Source organism: Nuphar pumila, chromosome 4 (assembly GCF_984573655.1).
Source record: "Nuphar pumila chromosome 4, dmNupPumi1.hap1.1, whole genome shotgun sequence".
Classification (NCBI taxonomy): domain Eukaryota; kingdom Viridiplantae; phylum Streptophyta; class Magnoliopsida; order Nymphaeales; family Nymphaeaceae; genus Nuphar; species Nuphar pumila.
The window spans coordinates 15990542-16018396 of NC_143252.1; the positions used below are offsets into that span (position 1 = coordinate 15990542).

The 27855-nt window shown below is 38.8% G+C and overlaps 2 protein-coding genes across 2 annotated transcripts; one reads left to right on the forward strand and one right to left on the reverse strand.

Annotated features, from left to right (window-relative positions):
• The first annotated feature begins 891 nt into the window (after positions 1-891).
• LOC149839496 (protein trichome birefringence-like 3) lies at positions 892-4842 on the forward strand. The gene is made up of 6 exons (XM_090004878.1): positions 892-1036; positions 1103-1349; positions 3091-3265; positions 3375-3574; positions 4133-4291; positions 4383-4842. The coding sequence occupies exons 1-6, from the start codon at positions 892-894 to the stop codon at positions 4714-4716; spliced, it is 1260 nt and encodes a 419-aa protein (XP_089861004.1). The 3' UTR covers positions 4717-4842.
• Positions 4727-10415, reverse strand: LOC149839497 (asparagine synthetase [glutamine-hydrolyzing]-like). Its single transcript, XM_090002579.1, has 14 exons — positions 10198-10415; positions 8152-8290; positions 7927-8022; positions 7681-7822; positions 7483-7578; positions 7263-7357; positions 6872-7030; positions 6654-6734; positions 6308-6529; positions 5993-6127; positions 5775-5855; positions 5468-5554; positions 5272-5379; positions 4727-5140 (listed from the first exon to the last, which is right to left on the reverse strand). Exons 1-14 carry the CDS (start codon positions 10275-10277, stop codon positions 4892-4894), a joined length of 1770 nt encoding a protein of 589 aa, XP_089858705.1. The 5' UTR covers positions 10278-10415; the 3' UTR covers positions 4727-4891.
• Positions 10416-27855: the final 17440 nt, after the last annotated feature.

Sequence of the window (27855 nt, forward strand, 5' to 3'; positions counted from 1 at the left end):
ACAGTTTTGTTTCCCATCCCATAAGCAAGTAAGGAGGGGGAAGGTGACCCATTGGTTGATTATAAGGTTGTTGCTATCTCAATGTTCGAATAAATGAAGGTGAAGATACGACCACCTATAGTGGCAGTGGTGAGAGAGCGAACGAAGTACCTGACCAAGGGGCTAAGGTTAATGTGGACTCTCTTCAAAAAATAGGCCTAAGGTTACAACAAGATGGTTGCCACGCCGGCCTAACCAACTTTCACCCCTCTAATACATCCTTGTTAGAGCACGGCCGAAAAAAAGGAGCACTGAGTGACTCCTGAATCCCATTGTCTTCAAGAGCTTCTCTGTGAAGGGACTTAACAAACCCCCGAACGTAAGCTAAATCAAGCGCTCGTCGACGCAAGCCGCAGACCAGGAACCCGGCTAAGGATGTGAAGAATTCCTAAGACAACCTGAAAGAGACCCTAACAGGAGCCCCTCACTTTCGGAGCGACACAGCCAAGGCCCAAACATTAATCCCATCCGCCAACTCTCGGAGAGAGAGAGAGAGAGAGAGAGAGAGAGAGAGAGAGAGAGAGAGAGAGAGAGACTTTAATTATCATCTATTTCTCTTTTTTGTGTGCTGAAGTTGGTGCAATGATGGAATAGGTGGCAGCTTTAAGCAATCACAAACACAAGCAAGGATTTGGCCACATTGTAAAAGATTTCATATGGTTATTTGCCTTCACTTAGACTCTACTCTTCGCCTAAAGTTGTTTTTTTTTTTATTCCTAGATCAGAACCACTATTGGGCCCAGCCATCTTCTCTATATCTAAAAGTTCCTAAGCTTTACTTGTGAGCCGGCAATCTCAAAGCCTTTTGCAAACATGATGAAACCTCCGAAAAGTAAGCTCCCTCTTTCCGGCATGGCTATCATCATCTGTGCAATTGGTGTTGCCAGTTTCCTCTATCTCGAGGATATTGGTTACCTCGCCCCTCGTGCGTCCATCTTCAAGCTTGGCTCCTGCTCGAAAGAAGAACACTTGTCCAACTCTAGTGCAACCATAACTGGTAAGCATCTTCAATAATTCTATGCCACAGCCTGACATGAATTTTGCGATGTCCATGTCCATGCAGGGAACAAGCGGGACAGGGTTGCAGCGAAGAAACAAGAAAAGATTATTTCACATGGGAATGGCAGTATGGGAGCCCATGCTTGCAATGTTGTTGAAGGAAACTGGGTGTTCAATAGGTCCATTGAGCCTCTCTATTCAGATAGAACCTGTCCCTATCTTGATAAGCAAGTAAAGTGCGAGAAGAACGGAAGGCCAGACACCGATTACAAATACTGGCAATGGCAGCCAGACAAGTGCACCTTGCCCAGGTGACAAGACTTATTTTTTTTAAATTATGTTTCGGATGGGGGAAGGCAGATCAGGTGCAATGTGATTGTACAAAAAAATATATGCTGCTCTATCATTACGGCTGGTAAGCGAACCAAGCAGCTTGTGGTTAGGATTGGTTTGGCTGAAATGAAGCTTGTTCATGATCGTCAAGTTGGCTCGACCAAACAAGCCACGAGCTGCTTGTATAGTACTGTAACCAAGCTGAGTATCAACAATAGGTGTTCGTCTCTGCTCACCTTGTTAGGCTCGTTTAGATGCGCTTATATAGGATTTATATGTGAACGGAAGCTCAATTGGCTTAGTTGAGTATGTAGGCAACCAAGAGGTAAAGGTTTTCATTTTCACTATGGATCCTATATAAAATAAGTTCTTTTTATCCAACAAGCCAGCTCACGACTTAGCTCGTCTGACTCGGGCTCATATCGAGCTCGAGCTCAGCTCTGCTCAGCTCAGCTCGCACGAGTCAGCAGAGGCGAGCTGAGCAGTGGCTTGCTGTAAACAAGCCGAGCTCGAACAACCATGTTGGGTTCGTTTGGCTCGCTCAACTTTACCGGCCCTATCTATCATGCTCAATTTAGACTGCACCTTTGCACTGAATTAGACAAGTGTGATTACATGAAAAGGGCGTTGGGGGGTGGCACATATTTTTCGTTTATCCCTCGGCCAGATAGGCTGTGCACATACTAAATTCACGCATAAAGGCATAAATATGCAGTCTATTTCTTAAATTGGGTGGCAAGTTGGACCAACGGGGGATCCGCGTGTTTGGTAGGAGCTGTTGGTGCAAGTCACCATGTGTTGGGACGTTGCAAGTTCAAACCCCAATAATACAATTAATGTATATCCTAACATCGGGCCCGCTAATGAACGTATAACTGGTGGGGGTCTGCTTAACCTATAAAAAAAACATAGTGGCACGTTGAAAGACCAAAACAGTAACATCTCATAGGGTATTCTAGCCATCTGTGGCGTGGTGGTCTATGTTTTTGGATCAAAGGATATTAAAAATCATCATTGATGGCTATTTTCAATTGTTTTGCACCAGACGCCAAATCCCTAAAATTCTTTTGAACGGGAGAATTTGTTGTCCGGCCTTGATCCACCGGGACAAGTGGTTACTGAAAATTATACCATCACTGGTGATTGTCGATATCACCTGATCCCATATCTCATTATAACTGCCTTCCTATGAAAGGCTACAACATTTGATTTCTAAACGCCATGGTCAGAATCACGATTTTAGAGAAGCAAAGTCTTGTGCATGAAACCGCAAGGAAGGAGTGCGCCATGAGAACCCATCCACTTTAGTCTTGGGGCAGAAGAGGGCTGCATATATCGATCATGTTGCAAATTTAGTTTTTCCAATTCCATAGGAAAAAAAAAATAAAGTTGAGCTGATTTTTTTTTTTTACCAACAGGAATTGGTTGGAGTTCATTTCACTCAGCATGCAAACAAACTAGCCAAGAGAGAGAGAGAGAGAGAGAGAGAGAGAGAGAGAGAGAGAGAGAGAGAGAGAGAGATGAAAAAAACAGCTTTTGGCATGCATATATATATATATATATATATATATATATATATGCCATTTTTTAAAGATTTTCTCGAGATGAAAAAAACTATTTAAATATGAGATTTTCTGTCGTCGAGTTTTTTTTTCGAAAATCAAGATTTTGTGACTATGGTGTGACGTGCCAAAGAAAAAGGGTCTTGCTCTGTTTTAGGTTTGATGCTGCTGTCGCTTTGGAGAGACTTAAAGGAAAGAGGATGATGTTCGTTGGTGACTCCCTCCAAAAAGGAATGTGGCTCTCATTTGTCTGTTTGTTAGAATCTCATATTCCTGATGATGAAAAGTTGCTGGTACGTCGCGGTCGAGATCTCTCAATATTTACAGCCAAGGTGAAAAATCACAAGCACTTCATAGTGATAATATGAACCAAAGATTACCTTTGATTAGAATCTATTAATTATATGCCAACAACCTCTCTTTCCCTTAATTGAGTTGCAGAAATACAACACAACAATAGAGTTCTACTGGGCTCCTTTCCTCGTCCAATCCAATTCAGACAACCCCATCATCTCAGATCCAAGAAAAAGGATTCTTAGACTGGACTCAATCTACAAGCATGCTCAGCACTGGATGGATGTGGACATCTTGGTTTTCAATACTTACGTTTGGTGGACGAGTGGATATACGATCAAGTCTCTGTACGTTATCAAGACAAGACGCGCTCAGAGTGATTTGCCATTCGATGCAATATCTTGCCAAAAAGATACTATCCTTTGAAATAAGATGCAAAGTATCCAATGTCTATCCTAGCCGTCCAGCTCATGCATCTTGGATGGCTAAGATCAGTCCACATTCAGGTGATCAGAATGTGGACCAATCCTAGTTAGCCTTTGGTTGCGCAACTAGGATTGAATGTAGGATGGAACCATCCTATGTCAAATGATGGGATCCGTACTCGTATATTGATGGAGAGAGGATCAGGTCAGGGGTTCTGCTGACATTTAAATCCGTTAGGGATCCCACTAATGCCATTCATCCTTGTGATAAACCTTATCTCATCCCCATAGTATATATTGTTTATATCTTAGATCAGTCCATTGATGTTCTAGGCTGAAAATACAACAAAAAAATGCTTGTGTTTTGGATACCATCAATCACAAGGATGAACGGCAATGGAGGGCCACTGACCCTGACCTGCTCGCATCTTTTGCTCTTCTCTTGTCTCTGACTTCATTTATGATGTACGAGTGTTGCAGGTGGGGCTCATTTAAGAATGGAGAGGACGGCTACGAAGAATTGGACGCACCAACGGCATACAGGATTGGATTAAAAACATGGGCCAATTGGGTAGATTCCACAGTGGACCCAAACAGAACGCGAGTTTTCTTCGCTACCATGTCTCCTACGCACATGAGGTCTACATTAAACTTGCAATTTTTGTCCAAACTAAAGTGACAAATAAATTACATAAGACTTGCTAGCTAAATATCAAATTCATGTCTGCAGGAATGCTGATTGGAACAACCCAACCGGGATAAGATGCTACAATGAAACAAGCCCGGTGCTGCGCAAGGGATACTGGGGAAGTGGTTCCGATCTCAAGATTATGGGCGTTGTGAAAAGCATAGTCAAGAGAATGAAGGTTCCAGTTACTTTTATCAACATCACCCAACTTTCCGAGCACAGGAAAGATGGTCATACATCCGTCTATACAGATTTTAAAGGAAAAATTATGACCCCAGATCAATGGGCAGATCCACAAAAGTATGCAGATTGCATACACTGGTGCCTGCCGGGTGTTCCTGATACATGGAATCAGCTTTTATACACGTACTTGTAAGCGATAAAAATGAAACAAGAAAACTCTAGATTTTATTCATGCACAAGCTACTCATTTAATCATCATAAGAAAGCTCTTATACACGTACATCTACATGGACGTTTACAATCATCATAAGAAAGCAGCAATCCATAGCCATAAAAAGAGTCTTATTTTGTAACCATACAAAGCAGTATTAACCCCTGATTGTAAGTTCTGGGGCACAAACTTCTACCATCTTTGGCTTCTTACTGACGATCTTTGGTGGAGCGGTTCCGGTGAAGCTGTCGTCTGTTTGGTGTGGGTTGTATGCAGAAACATGGATACCCAAAGCAGCTCTTCCAGAGGGATCAGGACTGTTGGACCACTCAGCATCCCACTCTAGGGCCTTGGCAGTACTGCAGGCCACACTTGCACCTCCAGGCACAGTTAGTTTCGCTGAGTTCTGAAAAAAACCAAAGGTACAAGTTGAACACGTCATTGAATTTTGAGATGCCAAGAAGAACTTGCAATTTCTTTCTGGAACATGAAAGGAAATAAAATTTAGTTAAAAGTCACTGGGTTTGTCCTGATTACCTGTGGGAATAACCTTTCAAAGATCATCCTGTAGTAGTAAGCTTCTTTAGTCAGTGGTGTATTGTGAGGGAAGATGCGCTCTGCATTTGCCATCATTTTATCTGTTACCTGCACATTCATACTTCCATGAGAGAGAGAGAGAGAGAGAGAGAGAGAGAGAGAGAGAGAGAGAGAGAGAGAGAGAGAGAGAGAGTACATGTTCTGCAGCATGCTCCTTCAATCCATCTATCCAACTGTAACCGACACCATCACTGAACTGCTCCTTCTGTCGGTACAGTATATGCTGTAGAATAGAGGAATATATTTTTAGAAGAATTAGGCACTTGACATGTTGATGATTATTGAAGCATATGATCTTAAATTCACATTTAAGAATCATGAAGTGAATATCAGTTAAGTCACAGTGTCAATATCTTTAAAATGATCAGTTAGCCTAACCCAAAGTATAACATGAAAAAAACATTATCGATAAGACTAATCCAGGAGAAAGAACATCAACCAACCTTTGGCAGGTAAGGTTTCTGTTCATCATCAAAGGCTTTCCTCAGCACCCATTTTTCGATGTGACCGAGATCAGGTTTGATCTGATAAAGAAAATTGTGTTTACAGCACATGATTCATGAAAAGTCAATTATCACATTAATAATGCATGAAACAATCTGTTAATTTGTATCTTACGAAACACATGATGGTTGGTTAAGAAAGAAAGAAAGCGACATACCGTCTTCCACTCTGGATCAATATCCATCGCAACATTGATGAAATCCTTATCCAGAAATGGCACCCGAGCTTCCAAACCCCAAGCAGAGGTCGCCTTGTTTGCTCTTAAACAATCATACTGATGAAGTGCTTTGATCTGAAATATAAAGTCATTGAAATTGTTATGGAAGACTATGGCAATCAGAAGATCAGTACAAATTTTTAGATCAGAAGGGAACCTCTAAGAAACATGGGCACTTTGAAATATTTGATTCCCAATTTCACACAACCTACATGGATTTCAAAAGGACAATAAAGGTCCAAAATGAGCCAATACCTTGCGACATGTCTCACGGTGAAACTCCTCCTTGTTCGGAGCCTTATGAAAGTACAAATAACCACCAAATATTTCATCTGAACCTTCACCAGAAAGAACCATCTTTACACCCAGAGCTTTGATCTTGCGTGCCAAGAGAAACATGGGTGTACTAGCCCTGATTGTGGTCACATCATATGTTTCAATGTGGTAGATAACATCCTCAATGGCATCGATTCCATCCTGCCAATCAATAAAGATACAGGGGTTTCCAGTGTGTTCAGTAATAGTAGAAGCCAAGGACCAAGAGTGGCAACTAACATTTTGATCTACAGAGAGCCATAAAATAAGGGAATTCAGTAGCCACCTGAACCGTAAAGTGAAACTCATGGTGATCAGTGCCAAGATAATCAGCAACCTCCTTTGCAGCCTTCAGATCAGGGGAACCCTGCAATGCAATACAGGGAACCACACAACCGTAAGAGACCACAGAGAACCCAAAGAAGATCCCGACTCCAGTGAACAAAAAGAACAGAACAAAGAAGACTGGTTGCAACCAGAACAAATAAGGAAATGCTTGTTAACCTGTAGGCCGACACAGAAAGAGTGTAGTTGTGTTCCCCACTTGGTTGCCTTTGTGCCAGCCAAGTGACGGACAGTAACAGCAGCGACTAAGGAAGAATCCAGACCCCCAGATAACAGGACTCCAAAGGGTACATCAGTCATCAGCCTCTTAATCACAGCCTGAAAGGGTTACCAGGTTATTATGAATGGACGGCCTTTCTTTATGGTTTAGCCATGACTAAATAATTCAGGTGTTTACAGACTAGTGTGAAGAGAAATTAACATAGCCAACCAACACATATTTTTCTAGCCACAGGACTAGCAGCAGCAACGATCAGATAATATGCTGCATAATTCAACAAGAAACATACATCAAACTCCCAGAAATACAGGGGGAATCCAAGCTCCTTACATTTTCGAAGGCCTTTCTTAAAACCAGGGGATCATAAAGGATCGATGGGATGCCTTCGGAATACCAAGGTGGATTATACCACCTGCGAAAGCCCCCTGCAGTTTAACATTGAAGACGATTAATTCAAGTATCATAAGTTTCTATTCAAATCAATCATTCAAGAAAGGAAATGGAAACAATTCCATGATCTTTAAGCATGATCACACGGAAAAGTTCTTGCCTTCTTTGCTGGAATACAAATGGCCAGGAGGAAAGGTCTCAAAATGTTCACAATCATCATTCAACCCTTTCATCTCGGATGAAACCCACACTGATCCTGTAAACACAACCAAAACGAAGACACTATATTTGGGGAAACCGAAGCAAATCCATCACCAAGAGAAGAGGAACAACATAAACGATATTAAACGGTACTAACCATCGAGTCCCCAGCCGATATAAAGGGAGGTGATTCCGATAGCATCTCTAGCAACAAGGAAGCTGTTGTCACGGGTATCCAGCAGAACAAAAGAGAACATCCCATCAAGCATATCAACAAAGTCCTCCCCATATTGCTCATACTAACAAGAAGAAACCCAAAAAATGACAATTAAAACAAAAAAAGCTAAACAACCACCATCTAAGGAAGGAGTCATCAGAAGAGGTACGTGGAACCAGTTCTTACCAGATGTGCAATTACTTCACAATCACTTCCTGTTCGGAACCGATGGCTCCCCAACAATTTCCTCAACTCCTCATGGTTGTATATCTCTCCATTCACCTACAATCCCATTGTCCAAATCGCCAGCAACAAAGAATTCTTTCAACCACACAGAAAAGCAATGGAAAAACGATGGAAAGAAAGCAAAAGAGAGAGAGAGAGAGAATATGAAGGCTTCCGCTGACATACGGTGACAACTATAGACTTGTCTTCATTGAAGAGGGGTTGGTCCCCAGAGGCAGGGTCAATAATTGCGAGCCTCTGATGTGCCAAGAAGAAATCTCCTTTTTGACAGATGCCACTCCAATCGGGTCCTCTATGCTTGAGCCTATCCTAATCACCAAGAGAAAAACCAGAAAAGACATGAACTCTTGAGAAGGGGGAGAACAGAAGCCGAGACCATCTACTACAAACTTCAGAATAAAGGAAAACAGGACAAACAGAACAAATCAGTTGCATCCTTGTTTCGTAAATATGATTTATTTAGTGATTATCCAAAAACAAAATATGGTTAAATAATGACTTGGATCCTCAAAGATTTTGCTGCCCTTTAAACTATACATCTATACAATTTCGTACCGGGAAGGAAACTTCTCAGCATTTTCGTCATGGAAAGGTTTCGTGGCTTGTCAAACACTTTATGTCGATAACGAAAGGAGAATTGTCCTTATGCTCCATGGCAATAAAAAAAAAGAGAGAAAAACAACAGTAACTTTGGTGCAGTGAATCTTTGCTTTTAGTGAAAACTATTAAAATGCTCTCATGTGCATTAGTTTTCACGGCATTAAGCAAGTATCGATGGGTTATAGACTTTAGAATCTACGGATCAGCATGAGTTAACCTCGTCCTCAAGAAGTCGATCAGTTGGCTTTGGCCATATAAATAATTGAAAAAAAAATGAGAGTAATGCTCAACAGTTGATGAAAGGACAGGGCCGGCTGGCCTCTTAGAGATTTGAGGCTACCAAGGTCTCAAATTAAAATATATATAACGCTTATATGTCACATGCTGAGTCCAATGAAAAAAATATCTCTCTCTCTCTCTCTATATATCTATATATATATATAAAGAAACATGAGCCTCCAATAAAATATGCCCAGGGCCTCAGCTTCTATTGAGACGCCCCTCAACGGCAGCACCTTTTCCAAATAGCGACAGTGCGCACATAAACTAATCGTCCACTCCCATATGTCCGGCAAAAAGCGGAACCGGTTTCACTCATCAATATCTTCACACGCTAATGTCATAGCTTTGTTGCAAGTTGTCTTTTATCAAATCTAATGCCGTAGATGAATTCGGTATGATCGAATTGATAAGAAAGAGTCGACGTTTAGATGTGTTGTTTTTTAGTAAAAAAAAGCGTTTTTTAAGCATAATATTTTGACGTATTTCTAATTGATATCTAGGGAGTCAGACTTAATGAAAACAGTTTGCAACAAAGAAAATCTGACAGAAGGTAATGAAGATAGTGATAAGCGATCTTGTTCGGGAAAGGGAGCTAGGTTAGCCTGTGCTTGATCACGTTGATAGGATGACATGAACAGAGAACAAAACACAAAGTGGGTCATGAGAAAAGATATTGCCCTTTCTGATGGCTAAAAGTAATTTAAAACCAAAGGTTCAACTTCCTTTCTTAAAGAGGAAAAACGTGAAGAGAGAGAGAGAGATGCACATCACCATCAGTAGCAAACTCCATCTCCATAAACAGAAAAAAAAAAGATAAAGATAAAATGTCTATATTTTTTAAACTGTTAAAAGTATTGGTTGCCACAAAAAGAACCGGTAAGGTGATGCAGCAATGTGAAAAGATAAAAAGCAATACATTAAATCGATATATAAGAAAAATATCTTGGGGAAAACACATATACATATATAAGAAACATCACAAATGAGACACAGTCGTCTCGTAAACCTAGGAAAAAACCTGAAAAGATTGCACAAATATTTGTGCATTAGGCACCTGATCACCCTCCATCTTGAGATGAGGACAGGGCTGTCAGTTGTGGGGGTGCAAAGCCTGATCCGGCTCTACGGAGACGTGTCAAATCATGCTGTAAGTTCTATCATCAATCCCAATATCCTTTTATACCTTTGACGGAAACCCGAAAAGACCAGGATAAATTAACTAACAGTATGAGATGATGATCACAAATATGAATATGATGATGGCGAGAAGGAAAGCAGGAACAAAACAAATGGGCAGAAAAAAAGAAAAGGAGAAAAACAGGCGATCACCTGCGAGAGAGCTCGAGAACTCGAACGCGCTTCGATTGTGAGTTATCTGAGCATCCCAGCACTGCGAGTATCCCACACATGATGATGCACAAGTGAAGAAGAAAGAAAAAGAAGACGACGAGGATATGGATGGATTTTAGAGATAAGAACAAAAAAAGGAAGAGAAAAAAGAGAGAGGGGGGTAAGTAAACAAGGAAACAAAACCACTAGTGGTGGTGAATGCATGGAGGTGGGATGTGTATTTATAAGCCAATCAAAGGGATCGTTTTCCATATGCGGCGTCGTACCATCGCGTGAGGATGATCCCAATCCCCACGTTATCGTTTTTCGAGGGTTACGATTTTTGACACGTGGCATTGGGTGATTTGTTAAAGGCTGTAGACTTTTACCCATTTCCCACAACGACCCCCTCTCACTTCCCCAATTCGAGCAGCAGCAACACGCGTGCGGATCAGGTCATCTAACCACAACCATGGGCTAGTCTACGTCAACGGCATCCAAGCGATCAAAATAGAAACTAATAGCCGCGGTAGTTAAATGCCGTTATCTGCTGGACGAACGGACGGCATCCGAGTGACCCCTCACCTTCCCTGCTTGAGGAACGAGGTGCAATTGGGATTAATGCACACTGAAATTCGGTGTTCTGCTGTACGTAAGCGTCCTTCGTCTCAGCATTTGGGCATTCTTCGTGTCAACCCTCAGCTCAACAATTAGATGGGGGCACTCACTCACATGTGGTTGCATGGTACACTTTTAGGCTCCATTAGGATGCTACCCAAAACAAAGTTTGGTAGAAACCACTTTTTAGAAAAACAAACTAGGTTTTTTCTGTTTGAGTCGCACAAAACCTAGTTTTCATAAATCAAGTTTTAACCAAAACCTGGTTTATGAAAAACTAGACGGGAGCAGGTTTTTCAGTTGAAAACCCTGGTTTATCGGGTGTCCTCTCCTGCCCTCACTTTCCAGCCCCACCTCCCACCATACATCCACTACCCACCATAATGATCGAGTGGTGACATTCACATGGCCTGAAAATGGCCAGACATATATATTTTCTTATTTTGCTTATAAAAACCACATATGTAAGTTATATGTTTATATGTCCCCCCCCTCCCCGAACAGGGGAGTTAGCTACATCTTATGTTCGGGAGTCCCAAAGAGCACCACGTATGTAAGCATGTGCGTCTTATATCTCCATGTTTGTCAGCATTAATTAGCGTTGGAGTTTGATGCGATTGCAAAGTCTTAAGTACTCTTTCCTCCATTGGTGCAAAAAAAAATGACAATTCTTTAAAATGAGTGGTTGTAAAGACTTAAGTGCCCCGAAGATGATTATTTAAGACCCAGTCTCTGCACTGCAGGATTATCCGAGAAAGAAATCTCCCCTGGAGGAGGCCATGAACATCAACCCTCCCACTCTCTCTCTCTCCCTTCTCTTTCTGCTTCTGTGCACATTCAGCAGAAGATCATACATTGCTCCATCAAGCACCGACTGACCTGCACATTGACTGTTGTGGAGCCTGATTCAGAGTTTTTACCCTTACAAAAGAAGGGTTTTGGGGCTCCTCCCAGCGTGGGTAGCATTATTCAATTAAATGAGTTGTAGATCCTGATTCAGAGTTTTTACCCTTACAGGAGAGGGGTCTGGAAGCTCCTCCCAATGTGGGTAGCATCATTCAACTTGAAGAGTTGTGGAGTCTGATTCAAAGTTTTTACCCTTACAGAAAGGGGGGTCTGAGGGCTCCTCCCAGCGTGAGTAGCATCATTCAACTTGAAGAGTTGTGGAGTCTGATTTAGAGTTTTTACCCTTACAGAAGGGGGGTGTGAGGGCTCCTCCCAGCGTGGGTAGCATCATTCAACTTGATGAGTTGTGGAGTCTGATTCCGAGTTTTTGCCCTTATAGGAGGAGGGTTTGAGAGCTCCTCCCTGCGTGGATAGCATCGATCAACTTGATTCGTTGTGGAGCTTGATTTGGAGTTTTTTCATTTATAGGAGGAGGGTTTGGGGGCTCCTCCCAGCATGGGTAGCATCGTTCAACTTGATTCGTTGTGGAACCTGATTTAGAGTTTTTGCCCTTATAGGAGGGGGGTCCGATTTGGGGTCTTTTAACAGCGATTTGTAGTGTTATCGGGCTTTCTTACAACGATTTGTAGTGTTTTTGAGTCTCCAACGAGTCCGCAAGTTGAATGATGTTACCCACGCTGGGAGGAACCCCCAAACCCTTCTCCTGTAAGGGCAAAACTCTGAATCAGGCTCTACAACGAATCAAGTTGAACGATGCTATCCACGTTGGGAGGAGCCTCCAAACCCTCCTCCTATAAGGGCAAAAACTATGAATCAAGCTCCACAACTCATCAAGTTGAACGATGCTACAGTCAGTGTGCAGGTCAGTTGGTGTTTGATGAAGCAATATAGGATCGTCTGTTGGATGTGCACAAAAGTAGAGAAAGAAGGGAGAGAGAGTGAGAGGGTTGATGTTCATGGTCTTCTCCAGGGAGAACTCTTTGCCTCCCTTGATTTCTTTTCTAGAGAGAGAGGGTTTTACAGTGTTTTACGGAGAAATAAGAAGAAAACTTTGAATAGTCAACATCATTCTTGACTTTCTGGATGGAGGACATGTTTGTCCTTTTTTTGAACTGTTTATTTTTTCTTTTTTGAATGAAGGGCATTTTTGTCATTTTCTCAAACCATCACTTTATGAGAAGAATAGCAAGAAAGAGTACTGAAGTCTTTGCAACCACACCAGATTCCAATGCTTAGTGATGTCAACATACACGGGAATACGAGCCCCATGTGCTTGTATACGTGGTGCTCATTCAAAGCCCCGAACACAGACGTGGGATTCAGTGAATCATTCGGGGGGAACATACACCACCCTCTCATAAAACCTGTCATGTTCAGTCTTTTTATGACCAGCTATTTGTCGAAAAAATTGTCGGTCATTACCTTCTGTTGGGGGCAGATACTAGACAGCGATTTTCCTGGTGGTGGTTTGGGGGAAACGTTTTCTTATTCTTTTTCTTTTTTTTAATCCAACAATTTTTTACTGTTTGTGGCCGGACATCAGTCGGTTAAATGGTTAGACTGGTGCCATTATGCATGAGCCGCATCAGCTGAAATGTGGCTGGCCGAAAAATGGCTGCACAAATTTTTTATTTTTTTTAAAATATTTTTATAAACTAAAAACCAAAGTTTTTCTCAGTTTTTTTGTCACACAAATATAAACAAGACCACGTTTTTGGCAAACTAGGTTTGCTTATAAACTGGTTTCAAGAAATACTTGGGTTTTAAAAACCCAAGTTTTGAGATTTTGTTTTTTACACTTTTTCTAGCAAACATTGGACATGACGGATTTGCTAAACGACGTCTGCAACATTCATGTATTTATCGTTCCAGCTGAGGAGAACAAATAAAAAAAATAAAAATCGACGAGCAAGCCTGTCTCTCTCGGGTTTCTCTCTGCGTGTCTGGTTCTCGTCGCCATCTGCCTCCTCACTCAGCCAAGAAGGCATCCAGAACTCCAACGCCGAAGAAATCCGCCGGGAAGCCGGATCTCCAACTAGTACCCCTTCCCCCTTTGTCGCCTTCTCCTTTACTGTGATCTCCTTATCACCCACCACCACCGTCCTCTTTTTTTGCCACTGCCCACCACCATTTCGTTATCTCTGGCAATGAGTTGGCCGCCCACAACCAGCAAGGGGCTTTGATGCTGGCTGCTGATCCTCCTAGATCACCCATTGATTGTATCCTCGTCTTCCGCGAGGGTTCTGGTATGGCATTCCTCTACCTGTGAAAAACCCTAACCCTAGAAACCTCAGAATCCCCATTGCATCGTCTCTCTCCCCCAGCCCCGCTCTGGTTACTATTCATGTTTGTTTTTGTTTGTTGCCTAATTCGCAGCTGATTTCATCTCTTTCGCTTTAAACCTTAGGGGGCTTTCCATTCTTTCTTCCTCCACTACTGTGTTTAGAATTGGGTTTTTTACTTCCTTCCTCTCTCTCTCTCTTTTATATTTTTTTCTTTTTCATTTTTTTGGGGTTCCTTGGCATGTCTTGTGCCTGTTGGATTATCCGGTATGCTCAATGTTGGTTGAACCTGTTTTTTGTAATGTTGATGGTTATAGTTCGTCTCTCTCTTTCGGAATGCTGGAAATTATGATTAGTGGTTGCAATGGGCGATTGCACCAAATGGTGCGTTCCACACCCACATTGCTCCCTCAAGGGGCAGATTGGTTTCCTGAGTGTGCGTTATGGGGTAAGGGCCCTGCTCCAATATCTCGGGTCTTGGCTTGGTTAACTTTGCGTGATAGAGTTTAGATTCATAGTTATTTAAAGAAGTTGGGCTTTCAGTTTCCAAGTTGGTGTGTGTTGTGTCAAGCTGTTGAAGAAACTATTTTTCATTTATTTTGGTCCTGCCCAATCTTTATAGCCCTATTTAATAGGATGTGGAGATCTCTGAACATAATTGTCAAAGAGGAGTCTTTTGCGCTTGATCTGCTCATGGGCTCTATTGAAATTAGACGATGCAAGCGATGGAGACTGATCTGGAAGACATGGTTGCTTACTACTTGGTGGTTTGTTTGGATGGCACACAATGATGCTACTTTCCGTCAAATTTCGGTCATCCTTAATCATCTTGTCCATAAAATCCTGGTTGACGTATATGCGATTTTACATATGCATCTTAGAGACCTCTCCTTTCATCTGAACAACGTTCACTCAACGGTGGTTTCTTCTAATCCAGCGGATCCTGGTTGAGCTGGCTTTGTTGTTTGTTGCTAGCTGTCTGTAGTTTCTTTTTCTTTAGCTTTTGTTTTTTCTATATTTTAGTTTTGTTTTCTATTTTGTTCGGTTCATGGGTTCAACATTTTGTTGATCTTCATGAGTATTAATGTTGATCTTCTCTCTCTCTGTTGTTTCCCCTCCAATTCTTCAATCTGTTTTATTTGAAACCTTTTGTGTGATTATTCTTTTCACGTAGAACTTTTGGGTTTTCCTGCTTTATTTCTCCTTTGTTTGATACCAGAAACGAAAACTAAATATTAGTTTAGGGTTTTCTCTGCTTTAGCGATAAAAATGTCATATTCTGGCATGTTTTTGCTTCTTCTGAGTTTTCTTTTTTCCTCAAATTTGTTGGTCAATAAAGGGGGTTGTTTATGTGGATTGGTTGATCGACAATTTCTCGTTTTTCAAAAACTCGCTAGAAATTGAAAAATTTTCATAAATGGTTTTTTTGGCAAAATCTCAGCAATAAAAAAATATAAAATTTATTTTTTATAAGAAAATATTAATAAAAATTATTTAAAAATAAAAATACATGTTTTTTTTTGCAATAAATAGCCATTTAAAACATAAATATCCCGTTTAAATCACAGTATTTATGTTTTTTCATAAATCTCGTGATATTTTGAAAATCTCGCAAGAAATTGCCATTTTAAACTTTCAGGAAATTTCTCGTGATATTATCACGAGATTTTCATAAATCACGCGATATTTGTCACTATACTGCTGATTCTTAACCAAATGCCAAAATCAGGATTTCCTATGCATGTTTTCTTTGGGCCTCAAAATTGTGTCTTTTTTAAAGCTTATTTTGCTCTCTTTTTTTTTTTATTATTATTGCTTGAATATTACCACAGAAAATCCTGATTTATGGTAGCAAAGCTTACAAAGAGGGGACCTCCCCTGTCTGAACCAATCCTAATTGTTGTACTCGTGACCCCCAAGCCAAAAGCACCCATTTTGGGTCCAAATGGGGTTTAAGGGTAATTTTATTATTTTACATGAATTAATTTTATGAGATTTAATAAATTTTGATATGTGATTCCAGTAATTTTTGAAATCATTCATAAAATTTGTGTGATTTTTATATAAATTTTTTAAAATGACGTGGTACTGACCGCAGGTCAGTGCATGATCCAAGGTCCAAAGGGAAAGCAAGTTATCATTCAACCAACCAAATGCTTGCAGCAATGGTTCAACTCAACAGGTTGCACTGCCCAGATTCATTCAACAGTTCCAATGGTGGACGGAGGCTCAGCAACCAATCGTACAGTAGCGTGATGCTCAACAGCTCCACCGATGGGCAGTCGCACAGCAGATTGACGCCACTAAGAAGGGTACTTGAAGGTGACATGATTTTCGCCCTTTGACACCCTCACTTATCAACACTCATCAGTTAGCTCACCAATCACAAAAGGCTCGGTCTAGCCACGCTCCAAAGAAGAACCCGCCTTCATGTGAAACAACAAGAGAGACAACAATGGTGGACGTCTCCAAGAATAACTCCCAACTCAAAAACTAGATGTTCACAATAGTGGAAGATTCACGATTTTCCAACCTAATGTTTTTTCTCTCCACTCCTCCATTGTTTCTCTCTTTTTTTCTTTATCAAATTTGAGAAAAGTAGCAGCTCCCTTGTGAAGGGTGGCAATAATGATGCTTGAATCGCATTGGCTTCTTGTGATGTGGTTAGCAAGCAACCACATTTTTCTGTCCTTTTCCTCTTCCTACAAGGCCAATGAGGAACCACTAAATTTGTTAAGAGTGGATCTCTTTGGGCGAGACCTCCATTCTAGCCAATACGAGCTAAGGTGAGTTGGTTTTGTTAGGATTAACCCTTCAAAAGGCCACCTCCCTCAAGGCCCAACCGAATTCAGCCATTTATTGAAGTAGGACTTCTTCTCTCAAAATTGGATTCGGATTCGGATCCGGATATAAAAAAAAACTATCCAATCATCTTTATATACCTTCTAGTACCACAAAATAAATCTTACAAGACACCAGAACTATCTGGATCTATTATAAGATCCAGCTTCAATTAAAAACAATAATAAAAATTTATATAAAACTTACACAAATTTTATGGGTGATTCAAAAAATCACAAAAATAGAATCACATATCAAAATATATTTTCTGAGATGAATGAAACAAAAAAATTTCAGAAAATTAATTCATGTGAAATAACAAAATTACCCTTAAACCCCATTTGGATCCAAATTGGGTATTTTTGGCTTGGGGTCGCGGGTACGACAATTCGGATCAGGTCTCTCTCCTCGCATAAATCCGAATTGGTCTAGATGAACTGCATCATCTCCCTCCTTCAATAACTCCCTCTTCGATGGGAGATGAAGAGAGAAACAATGCCACACATTCCCAATCGTCTACCACAACAAGGTTAATCATTGTGAAAATGGCACCACCGGCCTTGCGTAAGCCATCTTAACTTTTCACACCTCCTCAACCAGTCTTAAAAATCAAGGAAGACCCAAACCAACACATGGCTCATCACTAGCAAAAATGATATTCTCTTTTAGTGCAGGATCCACATTGGTGGATGCTAAAATCCATAATAAACATGCTAAAACACTCTTATGATATAAAACAAAATTATCTGACCCTTTGAGTTAATGTTGTTCGACACAACGTAAAACAAACATTGAACACAAAGAGCTACAGTGGAAACAAACGTTGGACTTAATACAATTGTTTCAGAACGAATAAACCAAGTGTTCTATCCATTTTGTTTGTTCATTTGATCGAATTCTGGGATAAGCCATCTAACAAGCCCTTACTGTGCAATGTGACCACTCGCTCCATCCATCTCTAATCTTGTGAACCCTTCAAACAAGGTACACATTACTACGAGTCAAACAAGGAAAGCCCATCCATGCCTTTCACCCTTCGGTATCACATTAATGTTGTGGTCGTCTGTAATTTTATTTTAGAGCCAATCCTTTTCCCTTGACACGCCATCCACATCATCCACGCGGATAAACCTCCACGGCATGGGACCTCACTGACCATACATAGTCGCTCTCTCTTAAAGAGGAGGAGGCTGACTGGCTGAGCATTAGCTGTTGTCAACGTAGAAGCATGTGTGTATGCTTGCACGCAACACCCATCCTTTTTATACGTGGTGGGGACCGGGTTGATCACGGGGCATGTGTTGGGTTATGTCATTTCGAGTGTGTTTGAATCACTGACAGTGTTGGACAGGACAATGCATCCTGTCCTATACTGTCTGTGGATGTTCCAGGATGCACTATCCTGTCGCGTTCATGCTCGCTTAAAAATGACTAATGGAACGAATGGAATTGTAATCGATTTTTCATCAAATTAAAGTACCTCAATCCAGAAAGACATCTTGTAGTGGAACGATTCCTCCTCTAATTGATATAGGAGACATGATTCACCTGAATATAGTGAATCTCGTTTGGAGTGCTTTAATGGAAGTTCTTTTCTTTTTCCCTTTGGCCTTTTCTTTTTTCCTTTGGCTCAAAGTATGCGAACACAACATTTGTTTCTCGCGCTTTTTATATAAATAAGAGGGTCTTTTTCTTAAGAGTAAAACAAATATCTCCATGACAAATATTTGGTGATCAAGCTCACGTCATAAATGCAAAAAGGCATTTTTCTTGTCAAAATGGGTGCACACGAGCCGAGCTTGAGCTCGGCTTGCCCAAGCAAGTATGAGTACAAGCTCTGCTCAAGCTTGGCCTAAGACTGAACCACCAGTGTTCAGATTCGTTTCAGTTCATTAATCTTGTCTTGAGTGCAACGTACCAAAGTTGGCCCAGGCTTCGCTTGGTTCATCTCGCTAGTCCTAAGCGGAGAAAAGTCCAAGAGAAAGAAAGAAAAAGTTTGAAAGACAAAGAGACCTTATAGGTGGTGGTGGTGGGTGATAGGCCCACAACCGCACAACCACAGGTGGTGGTGAGAATCAATAGCGAACTGCCGGACCCAAGAGACACAAGGGCGACGACATTGGTGGTGGCCTAGTGGTAGTGGGCGATAGGTGATGACGTCGAAACTCAAAAAAATGAAGCTGGTGGGAGGCATTGGATGTTGAGGCGAGGCGAGGGGCATCGACCATCAAGGCAAGGTGAGGTGAGGGGAGTCGGCGAGGGGCATTGACCATTAGGGGCAAGGGGGAGCTGACCGCCGGGGCGAGGGGGAGTCGTTGGGGCGAGAAGAGGGCACAGAAGAAAGTAGAAACAAAAAGGAGACAGGCGATGCGAACCCTAGGCAAATTGAGGGTTAAAGGGGTGGGGTGGGGTGGGGCGGGACCGAAATACCTGAAACGAGTGGGGCTGAGAAGGGTCCAAAATATTTGTTTTCATGAGCTGAGCCTTATCGAGCTTGACCTGTTGTTCAAGCTCGGTTTGTTTGCTCATTCGAGCCTCTAATCAATGTACAAGCTCGGCTCGTTAAGTGCACAGACGAGCCTTCACCAAGCCAAGCCTTCACCAAGCCAAGCCTGAGCCGACTCAGTTCGTTGTGGATCCCTATCACCGTCCATCCATAGAGAAGCATTTTCCTTCTTAGGCATCTTTTCAAAGAAAAGCTGCTTCCCTTGGGCAGGGTGTAACAAATGCCCTTTAAGGTGAGTCCAGGCGAATCCAGATGAGGTGCAATATGATTGCACAAATATTTGTGCATTAAGCACCTGATTGCCCTCAATCAGGCTTTCGTCCCACAACTGACAGGCCTGTTCACACAAATATTTGTGCAATCATATTGAACATATTGCACCTAATCTTTTAACTTTTAAGGCCAAGTAATTAGCTATCACAGAGGGACTACTAGCCGATTTTGATTGAGTTCAATTTGTTGTACCACAATAATTAGCTATCACCACATAACCATCGAAGCTAACATCTAAGGCAAGTATCATACGCTCAAAGCAAAAGCCCGCCTAATTTTTTGTAAAGTTATCCAAACACCTACATTCCTTCCTTTTGTTAAGTTGGTAAGTTTAACCAAAACATACAACCAATTTCAGAAGAAAATCATATTTTCCCCAGTATTTTTGTCCAGTTGCATGAATTATCAGTTGCAGGCATCTACTATATTAAAAAAAAAAACATCTAAAATGTATGGCTTCACAAATCTCAATCATTTGGGGCATTGAAATATTACACCAGTGCTTATGATTCTTTAGGGCTCATCTAACATTGTTTTCACAAGTAATCCCCAAAAAGTTCTCATAGCAAATATATAAACAAAAGGAAAATGGGCCACCTGGTCATGCCAATCCACACATCTATGGCAGCTTCAACTTGGCTATAAAGAGAGAGAGAGAGAGATGTTACTTGTAAACTTCAAAAATGTGAAAAAGAAAAAGTGTATGATATCTGTAAAAACCTCACAAATTTTTGATATTTTTATGAGATATAAAAGCGAATTTAAGACTAAAATATTATTTGAAATTAAGATGAGAATTAAATTATAATTCGAGCATTAATTAAGATTTATAATAAATTTCAAGTTGAGAATTTATTTTGAATTGAGTTTTTTTTTTATTTTTAATCAGATTTAATATGAATTTAAGTTAAAAATAAATAAAATTTAATTTGAATTTAAGTTGAACTTAAATGAAATTTAATTTGAATTTCAATATTAGTCTGGATTCAAATTGAGTGTGTATTTTAATTTGAAGTCTCATTGGATTTTGCTTTCAATTTCTGGAGTTTTATCGAATTTGAAAATTTGAATTCAGATTTAAATTAACAGGTCTCAAAAATTATAATTGGACTTGGGTTTGATTCGAATCTAAATCAAGACTTGATTGAATGTCAATTCAAGTTTGAATTATATAATAATTTTAATTTTCATCAAAATTAAATTTAAAATTTTAAATTGAATTTAGATGTAATATCTATGATTCTTCAAGGTATTTTTTATAAATAAAATAATATTAATAATGAATTTTATGAGAAAGAAGTGTAAGAATGCAAATTAGCCTAAGATGAATTATAAGAAATACTTTATGAAAAATTAAAGTTGACTCGAGTTGATTTGAGTGAAAATCGCATTCAGAATCAAATTTATGAAAAAAGATAGAATTTAATAAATTAATTAATATTTTTTATTGAAATAAAATCAAATATGATTTCAAACAAATTTAGAATAAGTTGATACAAATGAAATATAATTTCAATAAATTTGAATTTAGTTTCATGAGATTGAAATCTAATTTACAAAAAAATGAAAACAACTAAATTATCCTACCAACCCTATTAAAAATTACACTCAAAATTAATTTGAGTAAAAATGATATTTTTCCGAAAAGAATTTAAATAATTATGACAAATGAGAATTTGAGAGAATTTCATATGAATTTGAAATAATTTGGTTTACATGTAGTGTCATTCCATTTAAAATTTAAATATAGTTTTAAAAATTTTAAAATCCAAAATATCAAATAGTTAATTAATAAAATAAATATCATGAAATGGAAAATGAGATTTTATCAAATTGTATAAAGAGGTAGAGGTCCATAGGTGGGGCACCTCCTATGGGGCCTATGTGTCACCTCAAAATTAAATAAGAAAGAAAAATTTTAATGCTTTAAAAACAATATTTTTTAAAAAGTTTCCAAAAACCAAATTTTAGATGCAAAAGTCAAAAGTTTCTAAACCACTAGGAAATCCTTCTAATGGGTGGAGGGTCATGTCCCATCCTAGAATCATCTAGGTTGAGCTGAATAACAAACAATAAAATATAAATAAATAATATGGAAAGAAATGAGAAAGGAAAAAAATCTAGACTCAGTCAAACTTGCTTGCCAAGCAAGCAAGTTTTGACACAATTGGAAAGTATAAAAGAGAAACCACATAAGGGGGTGTCATCCAACCTATGGGGGGGCCATATTTCACATAATGTACATGTTAGTACATTATATGAGTTAATAACATAAGCTAAGAAAGAAAAAAAATGTAATAGGGAAAGTTTAGAAGAAAGAAAGAAAGAATAAAAAAAAGAAAGGTTAGAAAAAAGGGAAAACAAATGGGCTGATATTCCTTTTATTAGAATTAGGGGAGGGTGTATAAAGCCAAGGAGGAGCTCACGCCCCCCCCTTTTTTACCCTTGTTTTGGATTTCTTTTAGGTTTCTTCTCTCTCTTTCTTCCGTGATCTTCTTCTCCTTTGCTTGTGGAGACCTCCATTAGAGGAGGTGGTGTTGCTGATAAGAAGAAGGAGTCTAGCCATCTGACCCCAATGTTTTCAATCGACGGACCCTGTTAGCCATTCAAACCATGTACCCATGCAGTTCAAAGTTTGATTTCAATTTTGACGATTCAAGGTAGGGAGTTCTATTCTCTACACGTAAATAAGAATTCATACACACAAGTTTATTCTAATTTCTAATACAACAAACCCTGTACCAAACCTTCTAAACGTGAGATTGGTGTTGAATTTGTCGAAATTACAATAGAGAGGGTTTTCGAAAAAAAACCCCTCTCAAAAATCATTTTTGTTAAAAATTGATTTTTCTTTGATTCGAATTATCAAGTTGTCAAAAAGAAAAACTTTTAAAAAATCTAATTTGGATTAGTGGAAAGGGGCTGATTCTAATTTTCTCAGGGAGGAGTCGGTTTCACCCCTAAAGTGAATGGTTTACTTGAAATAAAAATGAATAAAGTTATGTAAGTCATGTGTTACGGAATTTTTTTGAAACCAAAACTGTATTTGAATCAAAGTAGGGTAAAATTTATTATTTTTTTATATAAATCTTAGTTAGAATTTGTAATCTAATGTGCTTATGCAAGTGGTATATTGTATGTCATGATTTTGTTATTTTTGTCATGAAAAAGTACGTATCTCTATGCTTGAAATTGTGAAAATATTGAAATTATTTTTAAGAAAATATTGTTCTAGAAGACAAATCAATTTTCCAGCCTAACGACTGCAAAAACGAGATTTGTCTATGATGGATTATGTAAAAGTCATATATTGATACTTTTGAGATTTTATTTGATGAGTTTATGTGAAAAAAAAACAAAAGTATAAATTCGGGTGACCTATTTCTGCTCACCCGAATGCATATTGCCCGCTATTACGTATTTCTAGCCTGACACTCGACCGATAATTTATTTGTATGTCCCTCGTCTGAAGGCATTTTTATGAACAGTTTATTGTGTTGGAAAGCCAACAAAATTTTACACAATCTATAAAATTTTGAGCACAGTTCTCAGAATGAGCACTTGACTGTGATAGTCGAAACAGAAAAATACATGTGTACACTAAACTGGCCGTATCTCCTTCATTCAGAGAATTTTTTACGAACGGTTTATGGCATCAAAAACAAAATTATCTGCAATTTATGAAAATTTTAGCTCTTTCTAATGTTTGTGCGCTTTTTTATAATAGTTGTAACAGTCAGACAAAATTAAGGTCTGATGGGGTTTGAACCGGCTAAAGGTCTGGTTAGCAAATACATGTGATCTCAATACGACTTTTGAGTATATTGGTACAAACCATACCACACTGCATATGTATTGTTAAACAAATTGTTATGCAGGGAATACATGCTCAACATGGGGCACAAATTGAATGAAATGATTACGCATCGATTGAATGAAGTGATTTTGCATCGATTGAATGAAACATGCATGAATTGACTTTATTGCTACTTACTATTGAACCATGCGAAATGAACATGTATTGTAAATGAATGTGGATGCTAAATTTTGTATGACCTTAGCATGTTCATAAATGATTGTAAAGTTAAAATAAATACATTGACGCATAAGTATTGTCTTGCATTCGAAATATGTGCATTCATGAGCCATGAAGGGGTCAAATTCGGTAAATATAATTCAATTGAGTGTTACATAGAATCAATGAACTAAATAAGTTTAAACATGTAACACTAAACATTGATGCTTAAAATGAGAGGGTAAGCGATACTATTCTGGCTTCGTAGATATCGTATTTGAGTATGAAATGTTGCTCCTCTCCAGCCATGAAAATAGAAGAATCCTCCATATTAGACTGCAACATGGAGGAACAAAATCTCATGAGTAAACTATAATGCATCAGGATGGTAGTGTTGGGAGCTTCTCTCGCTCTTGTCGTCCTTCAGCTAGTATTGGTAAATGGCGCCCGTCCAGGCCAAATCCATAATTATTTAAAAACACCGACTGCGCCATGGTCCTGATCTAGATTACTGCCTGCATTTGTACCCTCAGGGATAAGAACTAAAACATAAAGTGAATGTGAATTTAGTTAGACATAGCATGCATCATTTAAAAAAAAACTTAATTAAAGATGTTAAAGTCACTCATGCATATAATTTAAATTTGACAATGGTAAGTGCATGCATTATTAACTATTCATGCATGTTTAAATCTCTTTGAATATGTACCTACTTCTTATTGAAAGAAATATGCAAATATGATTAATTAGAAATCATGTGAGCATTTTATTATACTTGAGCTTAATGTGTTATTTGATATCAACGTGTGTGAGTGTTGAAATATACTCTTGCATGGTTGTTTTAATTTATGTATATTAAATAACTCTACCCTACTGAGGACTTAATTATTTAATCCTATTATTATTTAATGTTTTAAGGTAGTGAATAGACGATCATGCGATGGTGAGAGGTTGCGACAGAAACTGAGCCAAGCCTTTCGTATTTTTGGACTTGTTTTGGATTGCGAGCATTTACAAGTGCTCAAGACTGATATTCATTTAATTTGAAAGGACTATTATTATTTAATTCAAAGTATAATGGACATTTAACTATTTGTGGATGTCCAATTTTAAATTCAAAGTGTATTTGAAAATGATGTGATTGATATATAATACACCAAACCTTTTATTCCATTCATATTTTCGCTGCAATTTATAAAAGTATTTCAAAAAAAATACACGATTTTTCAAATATAAATTTTGAGGTGTTACAATATCTAGGGAAAACTCCATTTAGGGGCAAATTTTTTATCTATAATTTTAAAAAATGAGTGTCACTTTTTAAAAATCTCAAATATGAGCCACATTTTCACCTAAAAACAGTCAAATATGGACCTTAGTTCAACATCTATCATCTTGAAAAATGGTAATTCCTTCTTGGCCTCTTGTATTGTCCTTTGACATTTGAGAAATGTTCATTCATCCTCATAAAAAAAACTAAACATTTTGAACCCTTAATGATGAAGGTTACTATTGTAATTTGACTTGTGATTTAACCAAAATTAAAGTACAATAATAAATATAGGCTCTTGTTTGATAGTTTTCACGAAAAGTGCAGCTCATATTTGCTATTTCTAAAAGATGAGGCTTATTTTTAAAATTATAGGCAAATGGTTGGCCCCTAAACTAAAATTTCTCAAATATCTATACACAATTGCAAGTAAGTAACTATAATATTATGACGTTCTTTATGTAATGTTGTTAAAATCGGTTCACTAGCTGATTGGTTTCTTAAAAAGGTTGAAGAATCAAATTTTGTGAATAGACAACTTTTTACCATCAGATGACACTTATCAATCAACGATAAAAAAAATATGAAACAATTTTTTAACCTTCTTAAAAAATATAAAAAAATGAATTGAATAGGCCCCTTTTAAATAGGTTAAGGGCTGATTCAATCTGAATGGGCCGATTCAGACTGATTTTAACATCGGCTTTGAGTCCTCTGCAATGGCAAGACCAAAGGTTATATGCACAATCAATTGATCATACAATATATACTTTTACTTAAAAAGAAAAGATCATATATATATATATATGATGAGAAACCCTCGCCGAAACGAGGAAAACTTTGGGTGGAGCCCCATGGCTACCTTGCCTTACGTGGCCCACCATTGCAAGATACGGTGCACCTATGCACATGATGTCATGCATAACATTATGGGAAGGACACATTTGATACATGAGGCAAACATTGCGTACAAACAACATGTTGCATATGCATGGACAACATGCATTGTGTGAGCCATGCAGCACATTTTTAATGCTGTAGTGTGGATGCGCAAACCTAAGGGTGCGACTAGCATGTATTGGACAAACACTGTGCATTCTATCCATACTGCATTTATCCAATAGAAAATGACCATACTTTATGACAAAAATGATGTCTTTATTGATAAACTCTACAGATTTTAAAAAATTTCGATGTCCAAATTTAAAAATTTTTGCCTGTAAAAGAACCTTTTCAGCCTTCGCACATGAAAATTTGCTCCAGATATGTAAGCTTCCCCGTCAAATATCCAAATACATGAATTTTCTCTTTTAGTTGTGAACTTTCTCCCAAATATGTAAATTTCTTCTCATATTTGCGAATTTTCTCTCAAAATATGATAATATGCAAATGTCCTTCCAAATATGCTATTTTCTCCCAAAATATATGAATGTCATATTGCATTTTGCAAGTTTCCTCAAATATGTACTTTTGAAGCATTGCTAAAGGCTTTAGTAGCGCTTTTAAAGTGTCACTAAAGGCCCATCACACTTTTCAAGCATCACTAAAGGATTTAGTGACACTTTTGAAGTGTAACTAAAGGCCCATCATGCTTTTGAAGTTTCAGTTTTTCCAACAAACTCCTTTTACTAACAATTGAATAAGGGGATAGAAGTAGGAGTACATTCACGTGCGAAGGTCAGGACATTCGTAAATTGACAGCATGCAAGAAGACATTCGCAAATCTGTGAGAGAAATTTCGCAAATACAAAAGAAAATTTGCATATTTAGATATTTGAGAGAGAAATTTGCATATCTGAAGGAAATTCGCATGTGCGAAGGGTGAAAAGATCATTTTCACTGCACGAATTCTGACTTTTATTGGTGCTAATTTTAGCACCAATAAAAGTCATCATAGTGTGAGTAAAGACTTTTACCGGTGCTATGCCAGTAGTTGCGCCAATAAATGGTGATGATAGTAAAGCATTTATTGAAGCACTTTTGTAGTGTGAGAAAAGGAGTTTTTTCTTGCACTATTTTAGCACCCGTAAAAGACTTTTACTGCACACTAAATAAGTGCGCCAATAAAAGTGGCTAATAGAAAATAAAATATAAAATGATCCACAAACAGAACAGGAAAATTGGAATTTGGATCGTGTAGTGACACAATGATTCACAAAATCCATCATCGTGGGTGGGTAGGTTCATGTATGCATGTGCGTTTCTTTAGACCAAGTTATGCCACTTTAGTCAAATAAAACTCAAAACATATATATTAGCTCATATGATATGACAAAAACACCAAAATTTAGGTAACAAAACAACATATTTGTTGAAGAAACGTAATGACCAAGTTTAATTTCTTTTTCAAATGACTTATGGATGGATTTGTGGTACCATAAACAGAAATCACAACAACAAAATTACAAACTTATGAAAGATTGTTGGATTAACCACCACGATTGACGTGGTGGTTATCCACGATGTGGATACATCCCCACATTAGGGATGATCCATCCGATAAATCAGCATACGATAAGGGGGAACGGTTACGCAAACCGTTCCCGCCCTATGCTTTATAAATACAGGGTATCATGAGCGACTTTGTGATGGGAAATACAGGTCTACTCACCGGCTGCCTGAGGAAGCTTGCGCTTGTGGTAGCTACAATCCAACTGAGCAGAGAACCTCCGGCGACCTCCATCTCCGGTAACCACAGCAGTTCGCCAATGGCCAGATCAGGTACGCAGCCCTCTCCTGTGTGATTTACTGTTTTAAATAATAGTTCTCTGATTTTTCCCTGTCACAGGGAAGGCGATGCCGGAAATCGACCCAACAATGGGTTATGGGCCCACACCACCCCTCCTCTGCGAGGGTTCGATGGTGTTTTGGGTTTTTTCGGCAACTGTCATCATTGAGCGACTGTTTTCATTGTTTTCCAGCAACTGTCGCCATGGGGCGACATACC